General features: G+C 47.4%; 1 protein-coding gene and 1 pseudogene across 1 annotated transcript in view; one reads left to right on the top strand and one right to left on the bottom strand.

Moving 5' to 3' along the window:
• Positions 1-1,134: 1,134 nt before the first annotated feature.
• LOC146192606 (uncharacterized) overlaps positions 1,135-22,082 on the top strand; it is a 377,072-nt gene continuing 356,124 nt past the window's right edge. The window contains exon 1 of the mRNA XM_084602502.1: positions 1,135-1,373. Coding sequence (XP_084458628.1) covers positions 1,347-1,373 — 27 coding nt within the window. The 5' untranslated portion in view covers positions 1,135-1,346. The remainder of the gene's footprint in view (positions 1,374-22,082) is intronic.
• Positions 15,126-19,876, bottom strand: LOC146192610 (uncharacterized; annotated as a pseudogene).

Genomic DNA, 22,082 nt, shown 5'->3' with positions numbered 1-22,082 from the left:
GCTTGATTTCTTTTTTGTAATTGACAATAATACTGTTTTATTAAGGCTGACGGCCATTTGCCAGTTTGTGCATCAATGAACTATCAAATTAAAATCATTGTTAAGAGCGATTTGATCTTGGCGCTTGTGCACTTTTCTGTATAGGACGCAGTCGTCTGCGAATAAAAAGCATTTAGAGTCCACCTTGCTAGTTATGTCGTTTATAAACAGAAGGAACAGAATAAGGGCTAAAACGGAGCCCTGAGGTACACCCGAAAGGACAGGTGCAATTTGGGAAGTGTGGGCACCGTACTAAATGAACTGGTGCCGATCAGATAAGTAACAGCTTATCCATATAACAATAGCCCATGCCCTAAAATGTATTTAAATTTTAATAGTAGTTTTGCATGGCAGACACGATCAAAGGCCTTAGAAAAGTCTAGATAAATTACGTCTATTTGGGTTTGGTCGTTAATTGCTTTAGCGAAATCATGAAAGATCTCAGCCAGTTGGGTAACTGTAGACAGACCTCTCCTAAAGCCGTGCTGGTAGGGATGGAGGATATTGTTTTTTTTTTTTTTTTCAACAAACTCTGTGATGGATTTCCAAATTGTATGTTCTAAGATTTTAAAGCAAGTGCATGTCAGAGAAATTGGCCTATAGTTTGACTGGTAAGACGAATCGCCCGACTTGTAAACTGGCACGATTTTCGCAATTTTCCATTCAGCTGGGAGGCATTTTTCGGAGACTGATTTATTGTAAATTAAGCATAAGTATTTACTCATAGGCTCAGCATAACGTCTCAAAAAGCAATTGGGGATTTCGTCTTGGCCACTGCACTTTTTGTCATCTAAATTTAAAAGCAGCGATAACACACCTGCTTCGGTTATAACTGGCGCGCCTAGAGCATCATTTTGCTCCATGTTATCTGGCCTGAAATCATGCGTGATGCCGTTATCAGGTGTCAATACGAAACAGAAGTACGTGTTAAACACTTCCGCTTGTTTCTTTTCTTCGGTCGCTGATAACGGTTTTGGGGGGTTGTCTTTGTGACTGATATAAAGCCAGAATTTCTGTGGCGAGTGCTTGATAAAATTACTGAGCGTTGTACTGCAAAAGCGCTGCTTGGCTGCCTTTGTTTTTTTCCTTTATCAATCTGTTCAATGAATTCATTTTTTGGCAGTAGTCTGGAAGTGGGCGTAGTTTGTTGCGTTTCCTTAACCTTTTATTTCTGCGTTTTAAATGTATCACATCGCGTGTAATCCACGGATGGTGCTTATTTATAGTCTTTTTTTACTAGTGGTACAAAGTGCCTTGAACTGTGACCAGATTTCATCAATGCTGGCGGAGCCCTCTGTAAATAGTTCATGGAAGTCGTAGTATTCGTGGGCAAGGTAAGTCATAATGGCATTATCATCTGCTTTGTTAAATGCGTACCCGTGTTTTCTAGTACTGCACTGGCGAATTTGATTTGGGATCAATAGCGTGGACAGCACCATATCATGGTCAGATAACCCTTAAAGGCCATCACCGTTAGCCTTTCCTTTCTAAAAGTGATTACTTACGAAAATAAGCTCTAAGATGGAACTTGAAGTGCCCTGCACACGGGTAGGCTTAGAAGCCAATTGGGTCAGGTTGAAGGTAAACAAAAAACTGAGCAAGATATTGTTTGTTACATTGGATGTGCTCAAAGAGCTCCAGTTTACATCAGGGAGGTGGAAATCCCCTGCCATTATTATGGCGCTTCTCAACATGTGCTTGTGCATGTACTCTAGAAGCTGATCAACGTCACTTCAGCTTAAGGGGGGAGGGGGGGGGGGGGGGTCTGTACACGGCGCCAACATAAATGCGGCTTCGTCCTGATCGGATCTTACACCAAACCGCTTCTATGCCTGGAACATCAGGCATTTATAAGTAGTGTATGCCTTGCCTCAGAAGCAAAGCAACACCACCGCCCTTAGTTTATCTGTCTTTTCGCACAATGGTATAGCCCGGAGGAGCTAGTTCATCATTTGCGCGTGCAGCCATGTCTCAGTCAAGTAAATAATATCCGGTTCATGGGCAATCAGGATTGCCTCCAGCTGTTCAGTTTTGTTTACAAGGCTGCGCACATTAACGTTGAGAACAGTTAGCTCCATCCGCGGTTTCGAGCCCGCTTGGCTGGTCCGTCACTCAAGCATTCGTTTTTTTTTTTTTAAACTTCCACTATTTCGTTGATTTCATCGTCCCAGGTGTGCAAGCAGTTATTTATTTTCATTTTATCGTGAGTCAAGAAAACTTTTCCTTTCTGGTCGCGAAGCACTTTTGTTGTTTCCAATAACTTCTTTCTAACGTCTCATATATTCGCAAAAAATCCTCACTCACTAAGTAATCCGTCTCTTTTAACTTTTTGCAATTACTACGTATGCTGGCTTTGTCACGATAGTCAAGTAACTTCATTTCATTTCATTTTATTACCTTAAAGACCCCTCGCGGGGTATTACATAAGGGGTGGGAGGAGCAGAAAAGGTACAAGAATGTGCAATATGTGATCACGTACAAAAAATGTTGTTTAGATTGCTAGCGAACGATAAAGGGCAGGTGAAAAATAAATAATATATTTATCGTTCCGAATGAACTAAATGCGGCGAATTTGGGAGCTGCCATTTACGCCTCTCCTGATTTCGGTGAAACGTAATCATGCAAAGTTTCAAAAAAAAAAAAAAAGAAACAGAAACGCCAGCCAGTAAAAAAGATCAAGGGTGCGGACTTTTTGGCGCCCAGAACGAGGCCTTGTATCCTCCGAGCCGGCCGGGATTCCGTCATACTCTCGACTTCATCAGCTTACAAAGTTTGCTGACATGTTCACCACAGCCAGTGCTTTGTTTGGCCACATTGCAAAAACGATGTGTGGAGAGGAGTGCTAGCGTGCGATTTCTCGCCAGTGTGCAATCAATACTCGTCCCTCGTTTCTTGAAACCTATTACAAGAACGATCATGTCATCACATTTTAGTCAAGCGTCAGGTATTTGCCATACTCCCATGAGCATATTGATGAGAATAGTTTATTGTACCAATGTGTAGGAAAACCTTGGTTTTAAGGTCTGTCCAGCGCAGCATCGAGTTTATAGTAGGAAACTGATAATGTGCACTTTTGCAATAGATGACGAAAGACTACACTTGTTTCGAGGGAGCACCTGCGGGCATAATTGTTCTAGTGCAGTCGTACAATATTCTAAAAATAGCGTTTATAAACACCCTGCTATTGAAGAACAGTGATGGTTCGAAACTTGCGGTTATGAGAAGGCACCCAAGCTGTTAAAAAATGTCCCTACTCTAGCTGTGCTTCGAGCATCTCTAGGCCTCCATTTTTTTTAAGTGAAAAGATTCACTAGTCTAGTCAACACCGGGGTGAGTGTGGCATCATCGTCAGAAAAAGCCACAGCTGCGCATGCGCGAACTCGCTGGGTGATGCCACTAGGAGAGGCGCAAGTGTTTGGTGCGAAAAGCTTCACTACGAGGGTCAGAGCCGAGCTTCGCGCATGCCATATGCCTTGTTGGTTGGTTGTACAACTTTTATTTCCATCGGAAATGGGCGTCCTCTTCCCCGCCTCCGGCACGCGTGCTGGGGAATACAGGGAGTCGTGCGCCCGCGGATTAGAGGCTGGCAGGTAGCCTTTGGCTTGTTGCGGCCTCTTCCGCCAGATGGACGGTGCGGTGATGGATCGCAGGCTACGCGCTTCGCAGCAGGGTATCCCAGGCTTCTCTATACTTGTAATATTTTGTCGTATCCCTGGAGATTGTGGGCACTACAAAATTGTGTGATCGAGGGTCCCGTGTGCCGTATGCCGTGACGTCACAGTCAAGGTGAAATGCTCCTTTCCTCATTAAACTAAAATTAGTAGCCATCCGGAAATTAAACCTCCATGTCTTGGATCCACAGCCGAGTGCTTTACCGATGTACCACGCCGCGGGTCGTGAAGCGCTGCTCATAATTCCGCTTGTGTACCGTGAGGATGATAGCGGGATTTCTCGCGTGACAGATATTGCGATTGGCGCACAATTTGAAAGTGCTAAAGACTAAAATTGTTAAGTCACTCAATTAGGGTGACGTCAAGGATGTGACGTCATCCTTCTGCCGTCAGCTATGAGGACCAAGCGGGAACAAGTGCGCTCCAACGCAGCCGGGCGGCGCTTCTTGCCTTCCGCGAGTGGCAGATGCTGCGCCTTTCCTTTCCTGTAAACGAATTATAGAACGCCGGTGAAAGACGCGCTCGACATGGAATCCCAGGAGAGTTTAGCCGGTGACGAAAGGCGCAGAAGTCTGGAGAAATTAACTTCTTCTGATCACGAATAGTCACTGTTTTTCGCTACGTATATCCAGGCATAGCTGAGCTAAGCCATGTTTATTTTTTTTTTTCGCACAACTCTGTGAAAATAGACCAAATATCCACTATTTCATATGAGCGACATTAGATCTAGAAAGTGGGCAGATTAGCTAACAACAAGAGAAGCTAATAATTTTTTTTTCCGTAGCGGTGTGCCTAGCCTAGGCTCACTATTTTCCTTACCACTACTGAGCACACAATCCCTTAACTGTGTCAATGCGTACGCGCTGTCCAGCATGTGCAAAACGAAGCTTCATTAGTAGTCCATGTAAGAAGACCAAAAAAAAACGCCGTTATTTAATAAGTTGCGAAGGATAATGTGTAAACTTCAATTTTAATCGCTACATAACGGTTCATGTATATAGTTATACTAAGCGTACGCTGTTCACACCCACCTTCCGACTATACACACTGCATGGTAAAGGCATCTCACATACCCCCTCCTGACCCCGCCGGGGTGGCGCAGTGGTTACGGCTCTCGACTACTGTTTCCAAGGATGCGGGATCGAATCCCGGCCTCGGCGGCCGCTTTTTGCTGCAGGCGAAAAGCAAAGCGCCCGTGTGCTGTACGATTTCAGTGCATGGTAAAGAACCCCAGGTGGTCGAAATTTCTGGAGTCCTCCACTGCGGCGTCTCTCATAGTCTGAGTCGTTTTGGGACGTTAAACCCCACAAACCAAACCACATACCCCTCTTGTGTCAGATGCATACACTCGGTCCACGTAAACTTCTTAATCTCAGACGCCCGTCTGATTTGGGTGCTTCTAGTTGCATTTGTCTTTACCGTTTCTTCGCAATAAATACTCTTCCAACGATCATTTTTCATACCTACTGCTGCATATACTGCTAAAGTGACAATACAAGCTCAAGAATGGAACAAATTGTGGTGCCTGCCGATATTGCAGCCGTTAAATTGAACGTTTTACTAATCATATTGACTTATCTTTTGATCGTTTATTTTATCGCCTGCAATCTTTCTAAGGACTATCAGTTTTGAAAAAGAAAAAAAAAAAAGGAAGTGCACTTGCGTTAATGTAAGCCATATGTGGCGTCGCTTTACTGCACGACGCATGGTTCTCATGTTACGCAGCGACTGTGATCGGCCAGTCGTGGTCATTTATAACTGGAGAGCTACTGTTACTGTGTGCAGGGAGAAAAGTCTAATAATTTCAGAGATCCCTCGGACATATTCAGCGCAGTCTGGCAACATAACCTTTACGTTAGACAAACTCGCATGTTTTAAATTACCGGAAACCATTCACTATGGCGTCTCTCTAACCCCATGCATGCTACTATAGTGGGAGGTTAGACACGTGTAGCGCCAAACTAGCGTTAAATGCAACGTGCCTCTTAAATGAGAAATTGGGAGAGGGGGCAGAAAAAGTCATATGGGATGCTTTATTACACTGTGTTTTGCACTTTTGCACTATGCATTGCAAAGGCCGAACGGCGTACGGTAGCCTGCCGCCGACCTCTGGTTGCCGAATAAGGGCAGGGGGGAGGGGAGGAGGGTGGTGCGGCAAGCAAGCAGTGGCGACTTGATCGAGCGCCGCTTCTCCCGACGGGGAGCGCCTCGGGCGATGCGATGGCGCGAGCGCGGTTTCTGTTTGCTAGACGCCGGCTGTGAAGACGACAAGGCTTAGCTGGAGACGGATGAGGTCAGCCGAAGAACGGCCTCTTGTTCGCTGCAACCACCCCCTTGAAGGCGAGACTCGGTGTATACGCCGAACGGCGTAGATTTATGGTTGCTGTATCTGAGGCGGATCCAAAGTGGCACTTTGGATGGACTGTGTCCCTCCTCTGCGCCCCTATGCTTACTGAGGTGTCACCAAAATTAAGCGTGCATCACTGTGCCGATACAAACCTCGGGCAGCACCAGTCAAAACAACAATCAGTGAAAGAAAAGAATAGGATTCCTATCAGCAGAAAGAGGGAAAGAGATAGAGAGAGTAAACTTTAATTGTTTGGCGGATTAGCGTGGGTGGTTCCCTCAGCCCAGGATACCATTGGTCTGGGCTGTCTTCCGGGCCCTGGTGAGCAGGCTGCGCTGCTCAGAGAGACCCGTGTGGGCCAGCTCTGCCTCCCACTCCAATTGGCTGAGCGCTCGAGCTTTATATTTCTTTAATTGCTATTTGCAGTTCCATATCATGTGAAGGATGTCCGAGTCTTCACCGCATGCAGTGCATGTGTTATTTTTGAATTTTTCGGGCCAGATTTTGTGGTACTTTGCTAGATTTGGGAATGTCCTAGCCTGTATGTTCCTCCAGGTTACTGCCTCCTGTCTGCTGAGGTCTTTGTGCGGTTCTGCGTATCGTTTTCTTTCTAATTTGAAGTATTCCATTAGTTCCCCGTATGTGAGAGGGGTTGAAGGCTCTGGGAAAGCTGGCGCAGGTTCCCGGAACGTATGCCCTTGGGCTATCCTGTCGGCAGCCTCATTGCCGTCGATGCCCTCGTGTGCCGGTATCCACCGGATTGGTGCGAAGGACGAGACTGTCGAAGTGGCTGCAAACGTCCAAGATAGACATCACTGCAGGGAATCGATAGCTGAGGGAAACAAAATATGAGATGTATATTCGAGAGGAAAACAAAATGAAAAACAAACAGGCGCACTATGTGATTCCTCAAGGACAACAACATGATTGGAAAAAGGTTGGTTTCATTCATTGGGAGCAACACTCCGAAGCGACATCGGTTATGAGGAACGCCATAGTGAGCATGCACCTACGTCACAGATTCCGCCATTTTCTGGTGCAGGTAGTACAGCGAGAGGTTATAGACATATGATCGCCTTATCGCCGCCTACTCCGGCCCGCACTGCTGAAGCTAAGCTCTGCACCACAAAATGGCTCCCGTGACGTCTTGAATACTTCTTGTAGCAGAGGACTACTGGAAACTTTGATCGCCCGAGGTTTTATTAATGTCTGCTCACATCACAGAGTAAACGGGCGCATTGCATTTTACCTGCTTCGAAAAGCGACCTCCGTAGCCAAGATAGGCGCCGCGTCCTCAGGATAAGTATGCGGAGAAGCACACATGACGGGCACGAGGAGATGCAAGGCTAAAGGGCGAAGACCTGCAACCAGCCCTGCACCTCAGCACCTCTCTCGTAAGACTATGGCGTTCCTTATAACCGATGTCGCTTCGGAGCGTTACTCCCAATGAATGAAACCAACCTTTTTTAAATCATGTTGTTGTCCTTGACGAATCACATTGTGCGCCTGTTTGTTTTTCATTTTTTCCTCTCGAATATACATCTCATATTTTGTTTCCCTCAGCTACCAACTCGAGAACAAAATTGACTCTATGCTCTCACGCTTGGTTCATACGCTCGACATGAGAATGACCAACAGGCACCCGCATTCAAACCTTAGAGCACGCGCAAACCGTTATCCTGAAGCACATAAATCTCCAACTACCTCCTCTTCATCCCTCGCAACCACCACCCTCTTCAACTCCGAGCGCACTTGGCTCCAAATCGCTCCACTATGGCGGGGTAGCAACTTAATTTACCCATTCTCCAATGGAATTGCCGCGGCTTTCGGGGCAAGCAAGCGCCTTTCCAATTACTCGTTCCCATCCTCACCCCGCCACTCCAAATCATCCTTCTCCAGGATACGGCCAATAGAGCATCACTGTCTAGTTTTGCGCCCTACCACACAGATGCCACGGACAAACCCAGGGTGTCCACTCTTATTCACCGTTAAATCATCCACCAAACACACATCATTACGTCAGAGATACCCTGCGTTATCAGGGATATAATGCATCACGCGTACACAGTCCCCTTCAACTTCATTTCGAACATATACACCCCCCATCTCATCCAATGTCTTCACTGGAGATGCTCTTGCGGGACCTCCACCGACTCGCTGGCAAGCAACCTCTCCTCATCGTAGGAGACTTCAACTGCCAGCACACCGACTGGGAGTGCAGCTATACTACGGGCCGTGGTCGATGCCTCTTGTCCTTAGTCCAGAAGCTGCGCCTCACTACACACAACAATTTCCACACACCCACGCGGATCGGCACCAGCGTCAGCATGGACAACAGTCCTGTTACGTTTCGAACTTCCCGAGTAACGAGACGGTGCACGTGTCGAGATGGGCGTCCGTTTTTCTAAGTAGACTGCGCGCGACCACCTCGGAGTTCGTGGACCAGAACCACTCAGGACGCAGCAACGCGGTGTCGCATACCGGCAGCGACGGCAGCAGTTGCCCCAGTTTGTGTCCGGAGGACTGTGCACAGAGGCGCTAACGAATTCGCCGAAGAGCGGGCGCGCCTGTGTTTGGAAACAGAGAGCCGCGGCGCCTGCGTGTTAGCACCGAGGAGAGAGAGCGGGTCATCTCCCCCCCGTGTAGAAGAACGGTCACCGCATTCCTTTCCCGCGGAGTTCTCCCGTGCGAGAGGTCCGCGTGGGTGGCGCGCGGTTCCGACCTCGGACAGCCAGCAAGCCTCCTTGGGACCCCCATGCCTGACTTCCCCCGACGGAGTCGCCATCGCGCCGCTAAAGTGGAAAGAGTGCGCTGGGAGGACGTTTCTAGTGGGCGGTTCCCGAATGTCAGCAGATCAGGAACTCAAATGTGATTGGACTTTGACAAAATAGAAAATTCCCCAACTAGGTACTTGGGGACAAAAAAGTTGTTAAAAACGAGAGCACGAGTGCTCTCTGGTGTGTACCTTCTCAGATTCACCCTGTAAATAAACCTTCGTTAAGTTCTCTCTAACTCTCGGCCAGTCTCTGCTTGGGTGACCACCGCCCAATGTTCAAGTGCATGCAGCCCGACGTCTGACTCGGCTTTTCGCTACCCGTTGGTCCGCTACTGGAGCAGACGCAACGCAACAGTGCGGACCTGACACTCAGTCGCTTCCTCGGCGGCGTCACCTGGACAAGAAGACAACGCGCACTGGAAAGTGATCACTATATCATTAACATCTCGCTCCCCTCTAAACAATCCCGCCACACACACATCACCCACAAACTGGGGAGCTGGGACACCATCCGCGCATTGCGGAAGGACTACTCAAACACACCTATCACGGACATCGAAGAGTGGGTAGAATCACTTATGACCGATGTCCAGCACAATACCCGGCTGATTACAACCACACAAGACACCCCCACTCTAGATTCCCGCCTCGCTCACGTATGGCCGCATTGTAGACGCAGATACAACACGCAGATGAGGTCTGCCGCTCTAATTAGAGCCAAGTTTGCGACGGACTTGTAATCAGGATACAACTTGAGCTCTCGAATACAGAAGACGAGCATCTTAACTATAGTGAATCGCTGTCGTAGATGCTTAGTACCAAAAAGGCGTAATTAACATTTTGCATGTACCTTTAAAAAATTATTAACGTGCATTGAGAAGGAGCGCCAACAACTTGATCGTACATGCAAAATGAACGAAACTGCTTCTTCAGCCTGCATTCTATTCAGCAGTAGCCTTTCAGGCGCACTTATTGCACCAGTGCTGGTCATATTCAAAGCAGGCTGATGGGAGCGTGTGGTTTCTGAGCGGTTCACGTCGGTTGTGGGAACACCAGAGACCGGATCGTATTGCTTTGGCACTGCATCTTCTGTAATATCGCCGTGTTTAAAACATCGCGCTGCAAAGCAACTATAGTGCCGCTGATTGACGGATGGAGTCAGGATCCAGCATGGCATACATTGAATGGACTATTATTGCCTGATCTCTGCGTGGGATGGCAGCGTGTTCGCATTTCATTCCTAAGAGGCGGACAAGTAAAAATTGCTGCGGTTTAGCTTCGGTTAAACCTAGTGTGTCGCGAAAGCTTTTTTAAGGTCACAAGCAGAAAAGCCCTTTACTGTCGCAACTTGTTTATCTTAATTTTGTCACCCATTTAGCTAAGACGTATGCACGCGCGGCGCATTTGTTACTCGGCGGTCGGCGGCGCCAGCGGCGGCGGCACAACTTTGACGTCGTGCGCAACGCACCTGTCGCTGGGCGCATGCGCAGTGGCGGCTCCGGCTCCACACGGCGATCTTGGCTTTAGATGGCGTAGTGAAGCTTTCACTTCAAAACTTTGAGAGCACTGCTGTCAAAGCATATCTTGGCTCCTGAGTGGCATTGATGGAGTCTGTCCGTACAAACTGACACTTAAGAAAAAAAATTGTTTCGGTGGCAGGAATCTAACACCAGCCGAGTTCGCAAGCCACTACGTTTTTTTTTTATTATTGCTCTACGCTGAATTGAAAATGTTTAAGCAGAAACCCAAACATCACACCCTATTACATTTCGGCAATCCCGACAAAATTAAGAGTTTTCAGGCAATTCACAAAATACTTATTCACTGCGAATGATACCTGGTCAGATTTATTGCCAGGATTACTGAAACTAATAGGTTTCGGTGAATTGTTCCAAGTACGCATATAAATAAAAAATGGCTGGCTTCTATCAGGCAGATAAAGATTTATTTATTTATTTATTTATTTATTTATTTATTTATTTATTTATTTATTTATTTATTTATTTATTTATTTATTTATTTATCCATTCATTTATACACACTGTAGGTTCGAGCAGGGGATTGCAAGAACGGGATGCAATACAAAGAAAAAAATAAACCGCTTGGCCAGCGTCACGACACATTAAACCGTCGTTTGCCGGCATCTCAATAACGTTATACATATACACATAACGTTATACCTGAACGCCCACACATTTCTTCTTCGTCCTCCTACACCAAACTCGTCTTCTTCATCCATCAAGTCTGTAACATTTGCCCCCCTTTCGCAAACGAAGCCCTCCGGGCTAGTCAGCGGTTGTCACGACTATGACACTTCTTCAGGCGTGCGGCATGCGTAACCTCAGTGTTCGCCGAACGTCGTCCACTGGCCGTAAGGCGTGTAATCTGGTAGTTTAGTTCGCCGAGTCGCTCTAAAATCACATATGGGCCGGTGTAGCGGGCCAGCATTTTCTGCTGCAGGCCGTGCTTCCTCCTGAGTTTCCAAAGCCAGACTAGGTCACCGGGGAGGTAGAGGTGTGTGATCTGGCGATAGTGGTCTTCATAGCTTTTGATTTTTCTTGTGACGTCAAAGTCCGCAATCGGGCTATCAGCCGCGCTTCTTCAGCCAGGCAGAGAGTTTCCGCTAAGCATGGGTCTTCGTCAATGGAGAATGGGAGGATAGTAATGATGGTGTGTTGCGGGGAGCGGGCGTACAGGAGGAAGCACGGACTGTATCCTGTGGTTTTATGCCTGGATGTGTTGATTGCGTATGTGATGAATGGGAGAACTCAGTCACAGTTTTTATGGTCCGAAGCGAAGTACATTGCAAGCATACTGGTTAGAGTTCTGTTGGTGCGTTCTGTTAAACCATTTGTCTGAGGGTGGTAAGGGGTAGAATGTCTGAAATCAGATGCGCATAAACGGAGAAGTTATTCTATTACATCGGCAATAAACTGATGGCCTCTGTCACTTATCACAATTCTCAGTGGACCATGTCGAAAAATGACTGAATGCAGCATAAAAAGCGACACTTGGTAGGCTGTAGCGGTTGTAAGAGCGGCCATCTCACAGTAGCGAGTAGGTGATCCACACATACAACAATCCAACAATTGCCGTTTTGCGACTTTGGGAAAGGGCTCAAAAGGTCAACTTCGACTTTCTCAAAAGGAGCCTTAGGTGGCATTACAGGCTGAAGCATTCTGGTAGTTACACAAGTAGGACCTTTTTAACACTCAGGACAGCTGGAAATCTACTGGTCAATCGTGTGGCGCATCCGGGGCCAGTAGAATCGCTCCTGAGTGTGGTGCAAAGTTCTCCCCCATCCCAGGTGTGCGGAAGCTGGATTGCCATGCATGGCACGTAAAGTAAACAGACGGAGGCTTTCGGGTACTACCAGCAGGAACCGACGGCCAGTGTCTGAGTAAACCTTCTTGTATAGCAGTTCATCACGGACACAAAACTGGCTGTTCAATGTAGAGTCCTGAGCAGCATTAAAAAACGGCTTCAGGTGCTGGTCACTATGTTGCACTGTTCGGAAGGTGTGAATATCGGAAAATCTCGTAGATAAAGCAGCGATGTAATGCTCGAAGTTTTCCGCGTCACATTCTGTTGTGGCAAGTGGCAATCGCGAGAGGCAGTCCGCATCTGCGTGCCGTCGGCCTCTCTTGTATGAAATAGTATATAGTCGTATTCTTGTAATCGAAGAGCCCAGCAGGCCCGACCACACTGATCACAGAGGTTGAGTAACCAACATAGGGAATGGGGATCTGTTACCACTACAAAAGGCCGTCCGTACAGGTAGCAGCGAAACCGCTGCACGGCGAAAACATTCGCTAGACACTGCTGCTCGGTGATGGTGTAGTTGCGCTCAGTCTGACTGAGTCCGAATGGCATAAGCAATGACTGGTTCGCGGTCGTCATAGCGCTGAACGAGGACAGCACCGATGCATATACCACTTGCGTAAGCACGAACTTTTTTTGCCGCAGAAGGGTTGAAGTACCGTAAAGCAGGATGCGATTTTAAGAGTGACTTAAGTTGCCGGAAAGACGAGTCACACTAGGATTTCCACTCGAATGGAGCGTCTATGTAGTGAGCGGGTAGGCGACGTCTGCGAAACGAGGGATGAAGCATCGGAAATAGGAGCAACCCCCCCCCCCCCCCCCAAAAAAAAAACTGCGGAGCTCCTTCACATTACGAGGTTGCTGAAACGCGGCAACAGCTACGGTCTTCCGAGGATCAGGCCGAACGCCATCACCATCGATGAGGTGACCAAGCACCAACGCCTGTCGCTCACCAAAATGGCACTTCTTTGAATTCAGCACGAGGCCAGCTTGGCGCAAGCAGTTCAGCACGAGCACTAGGCGGTCTTTGTGCTCTTTAAATGTCCGGCCAAAGATGACTACGTCGTCCAGATACCACATACAGACCTCCCATTTCAGCCCCCGTAATATAGAATCCATGAATCTTTCAAATGTCGCTGGAGGAGGAGGAGAAAAGTAGGGCGGAAGGCAGGGATGTTAACCAGAAAGAATGAATTCCTGTTGGCTACCCTGCACTCGGGAAGGGGAATGGGGTATTAAAGGGGGAGGGTAGAAGAGGATAGGAAAAGTCGAAGGTGCGTTGCACAAATCGAAGGGCATAACGTTAAATTCGAACAGTCCGTCAGGAGTGATGAAGGCGGTCTTCTCCTTGTCTGCTGGGTGCATCGGAATCTGCCAGTATCCAGATCGAAGGTCTACGGATGAAAAGTATGAGGTAGAGTACAAGCAGACAATGGCGTTATCAATGGGGGGAGCGGGTAGACGTCCTTTTTGGTGACTGAATTCAGGCGGCGGTAATCTACACAAAATCGCCATGTACCATCTATCTTTCGCACAAGAATTACTGGAGCAGCCCATGGACTGCACGACCTGCTTCAACATTTCACGAACTTTCTCATTTATTACCTTGCGCTCGGAAGGCGGCAAACGGTGCGGCTTTTAGCGAATTGGGTTCGCATATCCGGTGTCAATGCGATGATTGGTGCGTGACTCAGGAAAAGAGTGTGGGCTCGTGGGTTTCGAGAAATCAAAAACGGATGAATAGTTCGATAAGAGACCTTCTAAAGCATCACGCTCTGTGGCTTTGAGGGAATTACTAATCCTACCACACATTTGAGCATTCACTGGGGATGCTGAGATATACCGCTCTGGTACATCCGTAACCAAGGCCACTGACATTGGCACGTCTTCTCTACAAGTGGCAAGCTTCATGCCAGCTGCTAAGAGAATTGGCTGCGTGGAGTAATTAATGGTACACAATCGCGTGCAACCTTGTTTTAATGACCCGAAGCAATGAGGGACTAGGAGAGATGTCTTCACACAATTCAGGTAATTAGGCGTCACGATCGCATCAAAAGCTTCGGTCGCCCAGAGAGAAACTGGAACACACTGCAAAGATTGCGGGGGCACAACAGCATCGTCACACACGCAAAGCACGTCATCACAAACAAGAGAGTCGTCAAAGAGCTCAGGCGGAATGCAGCCTTCAACACTGATCTCGCCTGTACGACAGTCTACGGTTGCGCCACAGATGCACAAAAAATCAATACCTAGGATTACATCAAGCATAGAACGGGGCAGTACTACGAATTCCACCGAAAACACGGTTCCTCCAAGACACACCTTGGCACTACAAACTCCAACAGGATACAACAAATCACCGCTAACGCCATGAAAATTTCCATTTCCGCCCCATGAAAACATTTTTTTTGGGTGCCAACAGGTTTTTAAACGATCAGCTTATAATTGAAATAGTCGCACCGGTGTCCACTAACGAAATTGTGATAATACCGTCAACAGACACACGAATCTTGTTTTTGAGCATAGTCACAGAATGAAGTGTTTCAGCGAGTAGCAATCGTTCTCCGGTGGCCTCACCTCCATCGGCCGTGGCGCCTAGTTTTTCGGCGGTGGTGACTGGGAGCGATGCCGCGGGGACTGCGAACGGCGGGCACGAAACGCGGGTGGTGAAGTCAGACTCCTGTCGGAAGCCGGAGAGAGATTGCGCATGCCACCGGGCTGAAACTGGCTTTGTGGGGGAGGTGGCCAGTACCGAGGAGAGTCAACTGGGTAATCACTCGTCATACCAGAGTACGTGAGTCGGTCATACCGCGATGGTGGATGGCGGCGGCATTGTCTTTAGATATGGCCTGGCGTGCCGCACCGATAACAGACAGGAGCAGGGCGGAGAAAGGTTTGGTCCTGAAAGGCCTCAATCTCAGGATATATGGCGATAATAACCAGGATCTCGCTGATCTGCAAGCCTGAGTGGTCACCTAGGTCTTCGTGAGCGAAAGTCGTTACGCTGATCAGGATGCCTGGAAGACACAGAGTTGGCGAAATGTTGGCGCGACCATTCGTTGGAAGAGACAGAGTGTGCTGGCCGGACAGAAGAGTATTCGGGCTGCGATTGGAGCGTGTAGGTGGGTTCGCTCGGAAAAGATGAGCGGCAGGACACTGGTGAGGTGTTCCGGCCGTGGGAATCGAGCCGAAGCAGTTCTTCACGAATGATCTGCCGAATAGTCGAAGTTAGATCAGTGGAGACATGCTCGTCAACGCTGACGACAGTTGTCACAGTCGCCAGACTTCCAAACTTGGGCGTTATACGACGGGTCTTCAGCGCTTCAAATGTGCGGATGTGACGAAGGACAACAGAGACAGTTGAAGTAATAAAAAAGTTATAAACATCCTGTGCAACGCCCTTCAAAAGATGTCCTACTTTGTCCTCATCCGACATACGAGAGTCGATGGTCTTGCACAGTTTGAGGACATCTTCGGTGTAGGTAGTACACGTCACGCTGGGTAGTTAGGCAGGATGGGCAAGGGTTTGCTCGGCCCGTTTCTTGCGCGCTGAAGAGTCGCCGAAACACTAAGTTCAGTGACAAAACGCTCCCATGTTGTCAGCATGTCCTCGTGATTTTCAAACCAGATAATAGTAGTGTCGGTCAGGAAAAACAATACGTTGTCAAGTTGAGTGGCGGAGTCCCAACGGTTGTAACGGCTCACTCGTTGGTAGTGCCGGATCCAGTCGTCAACGTCTTGTTGCGCCGCGCTAGAGAAAGGGCGGCACTCCCGGCATTGTGGAAAAGGGCCGCGAGTCGCCTGACTCGAAGTGGTGAAAAGCACAAAGCTAGACTCAGTCGACGGCGGCGGGAGGTGCTGTGATCGCACCCAGCACGTCCACGAAATGTAACACTATTGATCTTACTACGGATACCAACGTTACACAAAACAAGTGCCCCCGAGCCAGATGGCACCTGAACGCCCACACACTTCGTCCTGATACACCAAACTTGTCTTCTTCATCCATCAAGTCTGTCACAATACATACATACATACATACATACATACATACATACATACATACATACATACATACATACATACATACATACATACATACATACATACATACATACATACATACATACATACATACATACATACATACATACATACATACATACATACATACATACATACATACATACATACATACATACATACATGCCCCGCCGGGGTGGTGCAGTGGTAAGACGCCTGACTACTGTGCCGGAGCACCCGGGTTCGAACCCGGCCTCGGCGGCTGCGTTTCAATGGAGGGGGAACGGAGTGGCGTCCGTGTGCTGTGCGATGTCAGTGCACGTTAAAGAACCCCAGGTGGTTGAAATTTCCGGAGACCTCCACTACGGCGTCTCTCATAGCCTTAGTCGCTTTGGGACGTTAAACACCATGAACATACATACATACATACATACATACATACATACATACATACATACATACATACATACATACATACATACATACATACATACATACATACATACATACATACATACATACATGCCCCGCCGGGGTGGTGCAGTGGTAAGACGCCTGACTACTGTGCCGGAGCACCCGGGTTCGAACCCGGCCTCGGCGGCTGCGTTTCAATGGAGGGGGAACGGAGTGTCGTCCGTGTGCTGTGCGATGTCAGTGCACGTTAAAGAACCCCAGGTGGTCAAAATTTCCGGAGACCTCCACTACGGCGTCTCTCATAGCCTTAGTCGCTTTGAGACGTTAAACACCACATACATACATACATACATACATACATACATACATACATACATACATACATACATACATACATACATACATACATACATACATACATACATACATACATGCCCCGCCGGGTTGGTGCAGTGGTAGGACGCCTGACTACTGTGCCGGAGCACCCGGGTTCGAACCCGGCCTCGGCGGCTGCGTTTCAGTGGAGGGGGAACGGAGTGGCGTCCGTGTGCTGTGCGATGTCAGTGCACGTTAAAGAACCCCAGGTGGTCGAAATTTCCGGAGACCTCCACTACGGCGTCTCTCATAGCCTTAGTCGCTTTGGGACGTTAAACACCACGAACATACATACATACATACATACATACATACATACATACATACATACATACATACATACATACATACATACATACATACATACATACATACATACATACATACATACATACATACATACATACATGCCCCGCCGGGGTGGTGCAGTGGTAAGACGCCTGACTACTGTGGCGGAGCACCCGGGTTCGAACCCGGCCTCGGCGGCTGCGTTTCAATGGAGGGGGAACGGAGTGTCATCCGTGTGCTGTGCGATGTCAGTGCACGTTAAAGAACCCCAGGTGGTCGACATTTCCGGAGACCTCCACTACGGCGTCTCTCATAGCCTTAGTCGCTTTGAGACGTTAAACACCACATACATACATACATACATACATACATACATACATACATACATACATACATACATACATACATACATACATACATACATACATACATACATACATACATACATACATACATACATGCCCCGCCGGGTTGGTGCAGTGGTAGGACGCCTGACTACTGTGCCGGAGCACCCGGGTTCGAACCCGGCCTCGGCGGCTGCGTTTCAGTGGAGGGGGAACGGAGTGGCGTCCGTGTGCTGTGCGATGTCAGTGCACGTTAAAGAACCCCAGGTGGTCGAAATTTCCGGAGACCTCCACTACGGCGTCTCTCATAGCCTTAGTCGCTTTGGGACGTTAAACACCACGAACATACATACATACATACATACATACATACATACATACATACATACATACATACATACATACATACATACATACATACATACATACATACATACATACATACATACATACATACATACATACATACATACATACATACATACATACATACATACATACATACATACATGCCCCGCCGGGGTGGTGCACTGGTAAGACGCCTGATTACTGTGCCGGAGCACCCGGGTTCGAACCCGGCCTCGGCGGCTGCGTTTCATTGGAGGGGGAACGGAGTGGCGTCCGTGTGCTGTGCGATGTCAGTGCACGTTAAAGAACCCCAAGTGGTCGAAATTTCCGGAGACCTCCACTACGGCGTCTCCCATAGCCTTAGTCGCTTTGAGACGTTAAACACCACGAACATACATACATACATACATACATACATACATACATACATACATACATACATACATACATACATACATACATACATACATACATACATACATACATACATACATACATACATACATACATACATACATACATGCATACATGCATACATACATACATACATACATACATGAACACCTATGAACATGACTGCAAGAAATTTTTGTGGCAATGAGAGGATGTCACTTGGTAAAGGACTCAGGACTTATCGATACGAAGGAAAACTCTCTAATCAAGAACTCAGTTTCGGCATGAAAGGGCGAAACGGTTAGAACACAGTAGCTCTTTGCAGATAAAGGTTTGGAAAAGCAAGTAACTATCTAGTCAAAGCAAGCCACGTAAAATGATTAAAGCGGACATGGATCAGAGGCATTCAAAACCACGAAGTGTGAGAAGAGTAGTCAGACTTAGTTGGGTTAAAAAGTAGATGGCGAAAACATTTCGAATCTTCTCCGATCAAAAGCACTCCATTCTTCTGCCATGTCATAGAAGACATTGCAGCTAAGTTTCAGTGGCGTCACACTGCTCCGTTCCTTTTGCGGTCGATAGCACCTTTCCGGAAACTCAATCTACGTTTCCATTTGAAAGTGGCCCTTGATATGTTTTTATTTTTGCTTTTCAATTTCTTCTCCAAAGCTTACTGTATACGAGTCCGGCCCATAGACCTGGCAGAGGTTTGTTTTATATCATTGCGTTGAACGTGGCAACATTTTTAAGTGTGCCGACTTCTTACGAAAATATCCGTTCTTCAAGCACAGTTTGACTCTTTTCCCTTCGTCTTAGGTTATCGTGGCCGCTGCTGTTTTCACAATTTTCACTTGTATCTGAATACTACCGTCAGACTCTGCTTTGAACCAAACTACACCGCAGTCCTCTCACGTAACGGTTGCGGCCATTGGCGGTCCGTGTTCCTGCAATTTTGCAGATGGAAAAAATTCTTCCTTTTTCCGACCCTCCTTCAGGTGTGAGCGATGCACAAAATTCAATAGACTATCTAGAAACGAGGTACATTCTCCGCAGGAGTCAAAGTAGGGCAACGCGAGGCGGAAAACAACACAAAAGCATTGTATGGACAAATTTGAAAATGGAGCCTCTAAGAACATCGCTGACTCAGGAAAGCATAGAAGCGGGCGGCTCTTTTAGATCCGCTGCTTTTACCTTCAAAGATGCCGCCAGTCAATGTCGATCGCTTCCATTCCTTTCCTTCATCCTTCTCCTTTGGGCTTTCTTTCTCGTTTTCTACAAACAATTCAGCGTTTTTTGTTAAATTTTGTCTTGAAGTCCCTATTCGGGAGAAAGGAGTGTTCGGCGTTACAGTCTTGCTCCTCATTGGGGAGTGGAACGCCCTTTCTGCCCGAGTGCTGCGGATACTTTCAGTCCCGCTCGGCTGCACCGTACGTGCCGCACATAGTCGCCAAACTCGACGGGCGTTTCGCTTCGCTGCCACTCCGCTTACCGACGCCACATACTCAAACTGCCGCGCCGTACTCGATGAGCTACGCATGCGGAATCTCACCGCAGCGACTCCTGCGGTCTCTCTCTAAGTCTCTAGGGTCCCTCCTCTAAACACGCATGCTACCGATGAAAGAACACCTGGCGACCATTTAATTCCGAGGAGAGACGTGCGAATATTGTCGCGTAGTAGTGAGAACATGCAGCGGGGTAAGGAGCAGTCAGGCTTGCGTCCGAAAGTCTCTATTCAGGGAAACGTGTCCTGGAAACAATCGAACTCGGTAGCTTCGAAATCACCGTGGTTCTGCAGCGCGCGATTAAAAGGTGATGAATAATTTTCGCGGTGGGCGCGTGTAACATCTGCGAAAGCAGTGAACATCGTGCAGACAGTTCTACAATTGCTCCAGGTATTTCTTCTTTTTTTTTGCGCTTTAAGTAGCAAAGAAGCGCACAAAATAATCATTATTATCTGCCACACCAGTTTAACGTGACGCTGTCGAGTTGCCGGGCCATCCGAATTTTATTTTGATTGCATTCCACAAAATTTATTTTCTAATCGCAGGCACATACATTTTACCAAGACGTTTTCAAGAGAATAAAGTGTGCATGTTCATTCCTGTTGCCAGTCATTCCGCAGATTAACCTATCTGCGTAATTTGACAAGCTGCGCTGCTCCATCGTTTCTGCTGAGCAGCTCGAGATAGCCCGGAGATGTCGCTACCCCAGTACAGCGCAATCTCCCACGACTAGCCTACAGAAAGCGAAACCTTTTTGACCACTCCCTTATCCCTGCGTATGACATCCAATAATACTGTGCGGATTATAGTTCTAGATAGACACGCGAACCTGGAAATATAAAAGCGTACCTACCGAAGATTCGTAAATAATAATAATAATAATAATAATAATAATAATAATAATAATAATAATAATAATAATAATAATAATAATAATAATAACAACAATAATAATAATAATAAATTGGTTCACACGAAAGGAAAGGTGCAGTATCTGTCAAACTTGTTCTGTAGACACCTGAACAGCACCGCAAGGAAAGGAAGGAACATGTCATTGGAAGCGGAAAGAGAGAGAGGAACCGGTACTGGAGCTACGGAGTAATTTCGACTACATGGGGATCTTTAAAGTCCAGCGATATCACACAGGACACGGACGCCACTCCGTTTCGCCTCCATCGAAACGCAGCCGCCGGCAGTCGGAATCGAGCCCGGGTACTCCGGCACAGTTGTCGGGCATCTTAACCACTGCACCACAGCGGCGGGGCGAGATTCGTAAAGCAGTTAACTTTTTTGCGGTGGCAGTTGCTCTCTTATTTGCGGAACTGGTCGAATATTTTTAATGGTAAAATATTGGACAGTAATGTGTAAATACTGTTTAGATTTCATGACAAAAACATGCGATTATTAACAGTTCCACAGTAAGCTGCGTCTAAATGTTGTAACTTAAACGGGCTAATATTCAAAAAGAATTAAAACCCATGGGAAAGAAACCGGCGTACCTTACAAAATGCGTCAAAAAAAACTGCCATAATAAAAAAAAATAAATTAGATGAAGACTATTGAAGTTGAACATTTCTTGAATCTTGAATGAAAGGAGGAACAGTTCAAACGGACGGGACGTCTAGGAAGGCGAGACAGGCACATGAGCGGAGCTGACTAACAACCAAATGGTTTATTGCGACACAAGGAGCAATATATATCAGACAGCCAAAACGCATAAGAAAAATCAATTTGCGACACAATCATGGTCCTGATATCACATAGCAATGATCAAAACTGTCTGCGATTGAGATACGTGAGCTCTTGTGGGAATAGAGCAACGGACGGTCGGCTGACACACGTGCCACCAAGTTCGTGAATGTGAAAAGTCCAGATGCCCCGCCGGGGTGGTGCAGTGGTAAGACGCCCGACTACTGTGCCGGAGTTCCCGGGATCGAATCCCGGCCTCGGCGGCTGCGTTTCGATGGAGGCGAAACGAAGTGGCGTTCGTGTGCTGTGCGATGTCAGCGCACGTTAAAGATCCCCAGGTGGTCGAAATTACTCCGTAGCCCTCCACTACGGCCCCCCTTTCTCTCTATCCACTTTCAATCCCACCTTCATCCCTTCCCTTACGGCGCGGTTCAGGTGTCCACAGAGCAAGTGTGACAGATACTGCGCCTTTCCCTTCCTATGAACCAACCAACCAACCTCAGATATGAGGCGTGAGGTCAAATCTTTATGTTTGGCGGTAATTGTGGTTTG

Source organism: Amblyomma maculatum, chromosome 4 (genome assembly GCF_055883805.1).
Source record: "Amblyomma maculatum isolate TAMU_Amacu chromosome 4, ASM5588380v1, whole genome shotgun sequence".
Classification (NCBI taxonomy): Eukaryota; Metazoa; Arthropoda; class Arachnida; order Ixodida; family Ixodidae; genus Amblyomma; species Amblyomma maculatum.
This window is presented reverse-complemented; position numbering and strand designations above follow the sequence as displayed.